The sequence below is a fragment of the Salvelinus alpinus genome, chromosome 2, assembly GCF_045679555.1.
Source record: "Salvelinus alpinus chromosome 2, SLU_Salpinus.1, whole genome shotgun sequence".
Taxonomy (NCBI): domain Eukaryota; kingdom Metazoa; phylum Chordata; class Actinopteri; order Salmoniformes; family Salmonidae; genus Salvelinus; species Salvelinus alpinus.
In genome coordinates this window covers 40,720,190-40,729,760 of record NC_092087.1, presented here as the reverse complement: position 1 = coordinate 40,729,760, position 9,571 = coordinate 40,720,190, and the positions used below count along the sequence as shown (strand labels likewise).

The following is a 9,571-nucleotide window of genomic DNA, read 5'->3' as shown; positions in this document are numbered from 1 at the left end:
AGGGTTAAGGAGTTGATTTGGGATTCGGACTTATGCTGCATTCATAACCAAGTGGAAAGTGGGAATTTGTCAGTTGTGAAGTTGTAAATACCAGTTGGATGCATTCACAGGGGTTAAAGCAACAACACAAAAATCCCATGACTGAAACTTAAGTCGATCTCAGATCGCTAAATTGACCTCCCCTTTCATGTAATAAAAGCCATGACCATCATGCTTTTAGGGAAAGAGGATCATTTTGCACATGTATTAAACAGCGAATTTGACCAACTCAAGTCCCCTTGCTTAGGGGGTCCGGGATCCTCCCAGAGATCATTTTTATGCAGAAGGACTGATAAGCTCAGGTCTGGAGACTTTTTAAAAGGACATTCTACTTCAAAATGAATGATAATAAAATGTTGACACCATCTAAAACATAAATTCCACCTCCAGAAATAGGCCCAATAACATATTGTACCATGCATATAGCCTGTGTATAGTCTATATTATCAGATGTGCTTTTAGCAATAGGCATTATGACCTGCAGGCCAACTGATGAAGCATAGTGCCAATAAAAATGTACCTAGGCTGAAGCATGCGGTTTGTCCATCTGCATTTACCCCATTGGACACAACATTGCCCTGTTAAGACATTGCCCCTTTAAGAGCTATGTTGTGCAGCTGCATCTAAACCATGCTACGCTACAGAACGCTAATCCGGACGCTTATAAAAAAAATCCTGAGAATGCTGTTCATTGACTACAGCTCAGCGTTCAACACCATAGCGCCCATAAAGCTCATCACTAAACTAAGGACTCTGGGACTAAACACCTCCCTCTGCAACTGGATCCTGGAATTCCTGACGGGCCACCCCCAGGTGATAAGGGTAGGCAACAACACATCTGCCACGCTGATCCTCAACACTGGGGCCCCTCAGGGGTGCGTGCTTAGTCCCACCCTTTACTCTGTTCACCCACGACTGTGTGGCCAAACACGACTCCAACACAATCATTAACTTTGCTGACGACACAGTGGTAGGTCTGATCCCCAACAATGATGAGACTGACCTCCTCCCTATAAGCTGAGACCTGGCAGTGTGGTGCCAGGACAACAACCTCTCCCTCAATGTGAGCAAGACAAAGGAGCTGATCGTGGACTACAGGAAAAGGCAGGCCGAACACACCCCTATTAACATCGATGGGGCAGTAGTGGAGCGGGTCGAGAGTTTCAAGTTCCTTTGTGTCCACATCACCAACAAACTATCATGGTTCAAACACACCAAGACAGTCGTGAAGAGGGCATGACAACACCTTTTCTCCCTCAGGAGACTGAAAAGATTTGGCATGGGTCCCCAGATCCAATTTCTGAATGTTTTTTTTTAAACAAGCATGATAGCTAGTGGATTTCTACCAGTCGTATGTGGTAAATTCCCACTTGGTTATGAACGCAGAATTATTCAGATTTCCTATGTCATGGCTAGATTCAAAATCTGCCAAAGATTTACTGCCAGTGAGGTTATAACACAAGACAAATTCGTAATATTCATATATTTTCACACAAAGCTCAAACGAATTTAATCAACTTTTTATCATAAATTATGCAATGAACAAATTAAGAGCTTGCATCCGCTAAATGACTAAAATGTACACAAACCAAGTTAACCCTTTCAATACACATAAAATGCTGAAACAACTGTAGAGTTCATTCTCCGTGACATAACAGGCACTCATAGCTGTAGAGAAAAAAAACTCACAGGACATCCAATTTATACAAATACTGGTTTTTGGCTGCTAGAATGATTTTTGGAAAGGCATCCATATTTCACTGTGATCTCTCCCATCTCCTGGACTGTAGTATTCAGGTGTGGATAAGAGCTGGGGCAGTCCTTCTGCTCAGGTATCTCTCATGGAAAGACCCTGGGCTATGTATTGTTCCTGTCAGTCTGCATGTCACAGTCGTAGGTGTGGCATTGGCATGGTGACATCACGGAACAACCGATGGACGAGGGCATTTTTGGCAGATATCCTCTTGTTTGGGTCATAGCTCAGCATTTGCTGGAAAAATAAGAACAAATACGTCATAAAAAGGGACATATCGACTACATGTGTCATAGGCCTATGTGAAAACAAAGTGTGAATCTCTGAGCACAAATTTCAATTAATTATATTTTATTAACCCTATTAATAAAAGAGAAGAAAACGACCGTAAACTCTGCCAGAGAGAACTTCTGGATTTATACTTTAGGCACCCTACAGCCGTAAGGACTTAAGGAGGGTTTTGATATGAGGGTCATGTTGTAATTCCCATTGTCATCATCTTAGCTTCACACACACTCCCTGGTATTAGGGTGTCCTGTATTCATGATGCCCCTAGTGGCCCAATACTTCCGACAGGTTACCTTAACCTAGTTGTTTTATTAGATTTCCCCTGGTTCTACATTTGTATATAGTGTTGTATATATTTTCCTTTTGCCGTCTTTCGGATTTCTTTGAGAGTCTGGGTTCCTTACTAACACCACATTCCCTGTGTTTTGTTCTAGTAGAAATAAATCTATAACATGTTCTGTTCTATCCTGTATTTCTATCTGATATTATGACTGTGGTAATCTAAAGGGCCACTAGGTGTCTGCAATTACCTCTGGCTCGCAGTGTGGCCTTATCTGTCCCACTGTTGTTTGTGGAGACATGCTCTAATGGAGTTGGACTGATTGAAAGCTCAGCTATAATTAAAATAAATTTGCATCTGACAAAGCTTTTTCCTGTTTCTCCAGTTTTGCCTCCAGCACTTTCACAAATCAGCTTTGGATGTGCAGTAGTCTGCCTATTATTAACCTTATTGGTACCAGCCTAATACCAAAGCATAATTAAAAAGTGGTCAATGTTGTTAGAGTTCTAACCCTGGGCTTCCTGAGTGGCTCAGCCGTCTAAGGCAATGTATCGCAGTGCTAGAGGTGTCCATACAGACCGGGATTAGGTCACAGGCTGTATCACAACCGGCCATGATCGGGAGTCCCATAGGGTGGCGCACAATTGGCCCAGATTCGTCCGGGTTAGGGGAGGGTTTGGCCGGGGGGGCTTTACTTGGCTCATCGTGCTTTAGCGACTACTTGTGGCGGGACGGGCACCTGCAGGCTGGCCCAGTGTTTCCTCCGACACATTGGTGTGGCTGGGTTCCGGGTTAAGCGGGCGGGTGTTAAGAAGCACGGTCTGGCGGGTCATGTTTCGGAGGACGCATGACTCAACCTTCACCTCCCGAGCCCGTTGGGGAGTTGCAGCGATGAGACAAGATCGAAATTGGGGAGAAAAAGGGGGTAAAATACAAAATATATATATATATATATATATAATAAAAGGGTTCTCACCCTGAGCAGCTCTCTCCCGTCCTCGTCCAGCGGGGGAACCACTTTGGACAGCTCCTGTCGGGCCCACTTAGGGAAGGAGGGCTTGTAGTCAGGCATAGAAGTGACCCCTGGCCAGGCCACCTCGTCCGGTGTGCCCAGGGTACGGAAGATCCGGAACAGCTGATCGATCTCTGAGTCGCCTGGAAACAAGGCCCTCCTGGTGATCTGAAGGAAGAATTGAACATGAAGTGAGACCATGCTTTATAAACGTTAAAGCTACAAAATAGTATAGCCAGAGAATACATTTACCATTTCAGCAAAGATACAGCCCAAACTCCAGATGTCAACCGCTGTGGAGTAGTATTTGCAGCCCAAAAGAATTTCTGGAGCTCGGTACCATAGCGTTACCACCTGAGAAATGCTAAAATGTTAGTTTCCCCATCACGGGTTCAGAAATCATTTGAGATGCTTACAGAAGAATAACACAAGTGAAACACTAAAGACCCATGTTGCTAGCCATTGGCCAACTAAAAACCGCACAGCAAATTACAGTGTGGTGTATGTATGCTTCACCTCATGAGTGTAGGTGCGGACAGGCACCCCAAAGGCCCTAGCCAGGCCGAAGTCAGCCAGCTTGATCTCCCCCTGGGCGTTAATGAGCAGGTTCTGGGGCTTCAGGTCCCGATGGAGAACCCTGTGGGAGTGACAGAAGGCCAGGCCCTGCAGCAGCTGGAACAGGTAACTCTGCGCACACACACACACAAAACAGACACACCTAATTAGCTTAAGAGAGACACACAGTCAGACAACCTCGTAGGTTTCCATATTGTTTTCATTTAAAAATGTGACAAAATATATGTAGCATTGACAGACATTGGGGGGTATATCACTTATTTATAAGCCTCCCCCCCAGTCTGAACACGTTGGATGTGCAGTCTGTGCATACCTTGACAAGTGGCAGAGAGATACCAGAGACCGAGGAGTCCATGAACTTCTTAAGGTCCTGATGAAGGAACTCAAAAACCAGGTACAGTTTGTTCTCTGTGTGGATGACATCACAGAGCCTGTCGGTGTGAAAGTACATAGAGATGTCAATGTAAGCACAATTTAACAGAGACAGTTGATGTTTAACATAACAAGTAGCTCAATTGTACATACTTGACAATATTTGGGTGGCTGAGCTCTTTGAGGAGCGATATCTCTCTGATGGCAGTGCTTGGTACTCCCTCGGTTTCCCTAAGAAAAAGGCATATAGCTACGACATTAGTCACACAATATCCTCCCTTTACTCACACAGACACTAGCTAGGTTTCCATCCAATTGGTGACAGATTTATGTGAATATTCTAAAATCCACATAAAAATGATATGCACATTTTCCCACCAGTGATGTGTTTCCATCAAATTAACTTGTTGCAGATAAAAGGCTGTGCATCATGACATAGTGCACATAAATACTTTTTGATGTTAAATTCCAGAATAAAAAAAATACAAATTAAATGGGTTTCCATTGCAATTTCAACTCTACTGATGGTTTTCTCACAAATATGTTGTGTTATATAGTCTGGTATTGGCACTTGCGCTGTTGGCTAGAGCGCATGTATAGCCTACATGAAAATATTATTATGGACAAAAGAGCGAGACTATTTGACAAATGGCCTCAAGCATTGATTATCATGTCACCAGAATAAAAACATTAATATCTATTGGAAAGGAGCATCAAGCTCATCACCTTGCACTTTCACCACCTTGTGAAGTTCATCATAATTGATTATATCTGTAGCCTAATAAACTGCATCCTTTCCCAACAAGTCGTAGTGGAAGGACCACATGTCATTGCGTGACTCCAAGTTTACTTTGATATAATTAAGCAATTAAGCAATAATAGAAACTCACTATCGAGTTTCAAACTGTCTTTGGAAGCAACGTCAGCACAAGTACTATTCGTCGGGAGCTTCATGAAATGGGTTTCCATTGCCGAGCAGCCGCACACAAGCCTAAGATCACCATGCACAATGCCAAGCTTCGGCTGAAGTGGTTTAAAGCTCACCACCATTGGACTCTAGTGATGAATCACGCTTCACCATCTGGCAGTCCGATGGCTGAATCTGGGCTTGGCGGATGCCAGGAGACGTTACCTGCTCTGTGGCAACAGTTTAGGGAAGGCCCTTTCCTGTTTCAGCATGACAATTCCCCCGTGCACAAAGCAAGGTCCATAAAGAAAAGGTTTGTCGAGATCGGTGTGGAAGAACTTGACTGGCCTGCACAGAGCTCTGACCTCAACCCCATCGAACACCTTTGGAATGAATTAGAACGCAGACTGCGAGCCAGGCCTAATCGGCAATCACCATTGCCTGACCTCACTAATGTGCTTGTGGCTGAATGGAAGCAAGTCTCTGCAGCAATGTTCCGACATCTAGTGGAAATCCTTCCCAGAAGTGTGGAGGCTGTTATAGCTGCAAAGGGGGGGACCAACTCCATATTAATGCCGATGATTTTGGATTGAGATGTTCGATGAGCAGGTGTCCACATACATTTGGTCATGTAGTGTATAAGCTTCACTAAGGGTCAAAGTAGTGGAATGGGGTAGTGGGTTTTTAATGAGCGTAGGGTTAGTTGGAAGGGTGTCATTTTTGTTTTTCCTCTTTTGTAACACAAAGTATAATGGATTTATAATATAATCCAGTTGGCGGCAGTAATGCAACATATTGGTTGCCAACCGCCGTTAAACTCTAAAGAAGATGAAGAAGAAGAAAATGCCCATCCAAGATTGTGTAATGTGTATACTGGCTGCTGACAGTGGGAAAGCCAGGTGCGTCACACATGGTGCACAGTTAATCCCTCCCCTTTTACATGTATCTACACTGAACAAAAATATAAACACAACATGTAAAGTGTTGATCCCATGTTTCATGAGTTGAAATAAAAGATACCAGAAATGTTCCATACACACAAAAGCGTATTTCTCTCAAATTGTTCACAAATTTGTTTACATCCCTGTTAGTAAGCATTTCTCCCTTGCCAAGATAATCTATCCACCTGACAGGTGTGGCATATCAAGAAGCTGATTACACAGCATGATCATTACACAGGTACAGCTTCTGCTAGGGACAATAAAAGGCCACTAAAATGTGCAGTTGTTACAACACAATGCCACGGATGTCTCAAGTTGAGAGCGCTTGCAATTGGCATGGTGACTACAGGAATGTCCACCAGAGCTGTTGCCAGAGAATTGAATGTTCATTTCTCTACCATAAGCCGCCTCCAATGTCATTTTAGAGAGTTTGGCAATGCATCACAACCGCAGACCATGTGTATGGCGTCATGTGGGAAAGCGGTTTGCCGATGTCAACTTTGAACAGAGTGCCCCAGTGGGGTTATCGTATGGCCAGGCATAAGCTACGGACAACGAACACAATTACTCTTTATCGATGGCAATTTGAATGCATAAAAATGCTGTATTCTTATTTGTATTACTTTTTCTCCCCAATTTCATGATATCCAATTGGTAGTTACAGTCTTGTCCCATCAGTGCAACTCCCGTACGGACTCGGGAGAGGCGAAGGTCGGCAAGGTCGTCCTCCAAAACACGACCCTGCCAGGCCGCACTGCTTCATGAGACACTACTCGCTTAACCCGGAAGCCAGCCGCACCAATGTGTCGGAGGAAACACTGTACAACTGGCGACCGTGTCAGCATGCATGCACCTGGGCCCGCCACAGGAGTCGCTAGAGTGCGATGGGACAAGGACATCCCAGCCAGCCAAACCCTCCCCTAACCCGGACGACGCTGGGCCAATTGTGCACCGCCTCATGAGTCTCCCGGTCACGGACCGCTGCGACACAGCCTGGGATCGAATCCAGATCTGTAGTGACGCCTCAGTGCCTTAGACCGCTGTGCCACTCGGGAGGCCCCGTGATGAAATCTGGAGGCCCATAGCTAGATTAGGGCCCAATGAATTCATTTCAATTGACTGATTTCTTCATATGAACTGTAACTCAAGATTTTTTTTGAAATTGTTGCATTTATATTTTTGTTCAGTCTAGATGTGATTCCAATGGGATTGCAATAACTTGCTTAAATTCAAGGACTTAGAGGACATATGCCTCTTCTGTGATAAGGGAAAACTATTATACACTTTGAATGTGACAGTTATTTTGGAGCGAGACAATTCATTTTTTATTTAATTAATAATACCAGACATGCCACCAGGGGTCTTTTCAGTCCCCAAATTCAGAACAATTCAAGAATGCGTACAGTATTATATAGACCCCTTATTGCATGGAACTTCCATCTCATATTGCTCAAACAAACACCAAACCTGGTTTTAAAAAAACAGATAAAGCAACACCTCACGACACACCGCCTCTCCCCTATTTGACCTAGATAGTTTGTGTGTATGCATTGATTTGTAGGCTGTGTGTGGCTTTACGTTTTTTTTATGTAGTTCTGTCCTTGTCTATTGATGTTCTGTATTGTGTCATGTTTCATGTGGACCCCAGGAAGAGTAGCTGCTGCTTTTGCAACAGCTAATGGGGATCCTAATAAAATACCAAATAAGACCCGTATTTTCAATGAAAGATGTTATTATATAAATGAAAACAAAACTACTGAATTAGTCGTTCATTTCTTCATTCTCTCTGGTAAATGTTATATACAGAAAAACTAATACTTGAAATATGTCCACAAATTAAATATATTTTTACTAGAAATCCAATATTCTTGTTTGATTGTAATTTGACATAAAAAAAATAAAAAAATGTTTTATATATATATATATGTGATTCCTTCCTGCTTCTGGCTTGCTGAATCATCTTTGGATGAATCTTTTTATGAGATGTCCATGTGTCCATTTATATTGTATTTCTCTTTTTAATCCCAGGCCCCCGTCCCCGCAGGCCTTTTGGTAGACCGTCATTGTAAATACGAATTTGTTCTTAACTGACTTTCCTAGTTAAGTGCCAGTAGCTGTCATTACAGTGACTTGTTTGTCATACAAAGCTATATAGCTAGCCAGCCTGGAAACTCGACGTTTGACTCACATTCCCACCGCCAAAAAGATCAACCGGTAAAGTAGCTATGTTAATATCATTTTACTCCACGTTCTGGCTAGTAGAACCCTGATTCAAACGCAAATTTCAGCCCGATGTAGAATTCAATGTAAATGTAACGTCGGGTTTCCAGGCAACTAGCAAGCTTAGAGTTCGCTAGTTATTAACTATACTTACGTTACCTACTTTCAAGACTCACTGGTTATCAATTCAGGTCAAATAACTAGCTAGAGTAGCGACATAGTTACCAAGATTAGCTAGCAAACAACTGTGGAAATGGAAAGCATAGTCACATCCGGACTAATTTTACTGTGAGGAGTCAGTCAGCTGCTTGACCGGGCTACAATTAACGTTAGATGGCTAAAGACACTTAGGTAGCCAGGTAATTTTCAGTCAGACACCACTTACGTGTCTAGTCTGATTTTCTTGAGGGCAACAGTCTCTCCCGTGACTTTGTTCTTTGCCTTGTACACCACCCCGTACGTCCCTTCTCCAATCTTTTCCACTTTCTGGAATAATTCCATGTCACACGAGTTCTGTTTGGCTAACGATTCAAACCGTTGTGATTTTTTAAAACAAAGAAAACCGTTAACGTTAGCTCAACTTCAAACTAACGTAAGCATGCGAACTAAGTAAATTCTGTGGGGGGGAAACAACTTGTAGCGGGAACACATCAGGATTATCCATAGACTGTAAAAAATAAAATCCCACAATAAATAAAAAGGATCAGTTGAGCCGGTTGTAACTCTATAATAGTAACACTTTCCACTCAAAACAAAAGTAACAGGTCCCGCGTTGTGTATGCCCCGCCCCGGAAGAACGACAGCGACGCGAAACTTTTCAATATACGACCAATCACTGACAGCCCAATGGTTAAAAACGTTTAATAATAATATGACTGACACGCCCATTCAGCACAGAAACAAACGCAGAATGGGTGGAACATGGAATTTTAGCTTTAGGAAAGCTTCTCTGGCAGTCGCGTTTTTCTGAGGCGCTTACAATCGCCCGCCTTCAGTTGATATTCAAATGTTGATCTTCCCTCCAGAGATTTGTAAATTATTGAAATTAAATTAAGTAGCTAACAATATACTCTTATTTGAAGCCTGTCAACTCCGTGTCCTACATTTGGCTGATGCGTATGTCATCACACTTCAAAGGCAGTTATAGTCAATGAACTAATCACTGATCATAATCTTGATGTGA

General features: G+C 43.0%; 1 protein-coding gene across 1 annotated transcript; it reads right to left on the bottom strand.

Annotated features, from left to right (window-relative positions):
• Nucleotides 1-1,522: 1,522 nt before the first annotated feature.
• On the bottom strand, nt 1,523-9,233 carry LOC139561266 (cyclin-dependent kinase 2-like). Its single transcript, XM_071378253.1, has 7 exons — nt 8,774-9,233; nt 4,474-4,551; nt 4,262-4,379; nt 3,889-4,059; nt 3,625-3,726; nt 3,337-3,540; nt 1,523-2,029 (listed from the first exon to the last, which is right to left on the bottom strand). The coding sequence occupies exons 1-7, from the start codon at nt 8,887-8,889 to the stop codon at nt 1,925-1,927; spliced, it is 894 nt and encodes a 297-aa protein (XP_071234354.1). The 5' UTR covers nt 8,890-9,233; the 3' UTR covers nt 1,523-1,924.
• Nucleotides 9,234-9,571: the final 338 nt, after the last annotated feature.

Excerpts from the sequence above, each read along its gene's own strand:
- LOC139561266 (XM_071378253.1), bottom strand. The coding sequence starts at position 8,889 with ATGGAATTATTCCAGAAAGTGGAAAAGATTGGAGAAGGGACGTACGGG. Across the intron at positions 4,380-4,473 it reads AGCCACCCAAATATTGTCAA|GCTCTGTGATGTCATCCACA; the intron begins GTATGTACAATT and ends TCACACCGACAG. Across the intron at positions 4,060-4,261 it reads TCTCTCTGCCACTTGTCAAG|AGTTACCTGTTCCAGCTGCT; the intron begins GTATGCACAGAC and ends GTGTGTGCGCAG.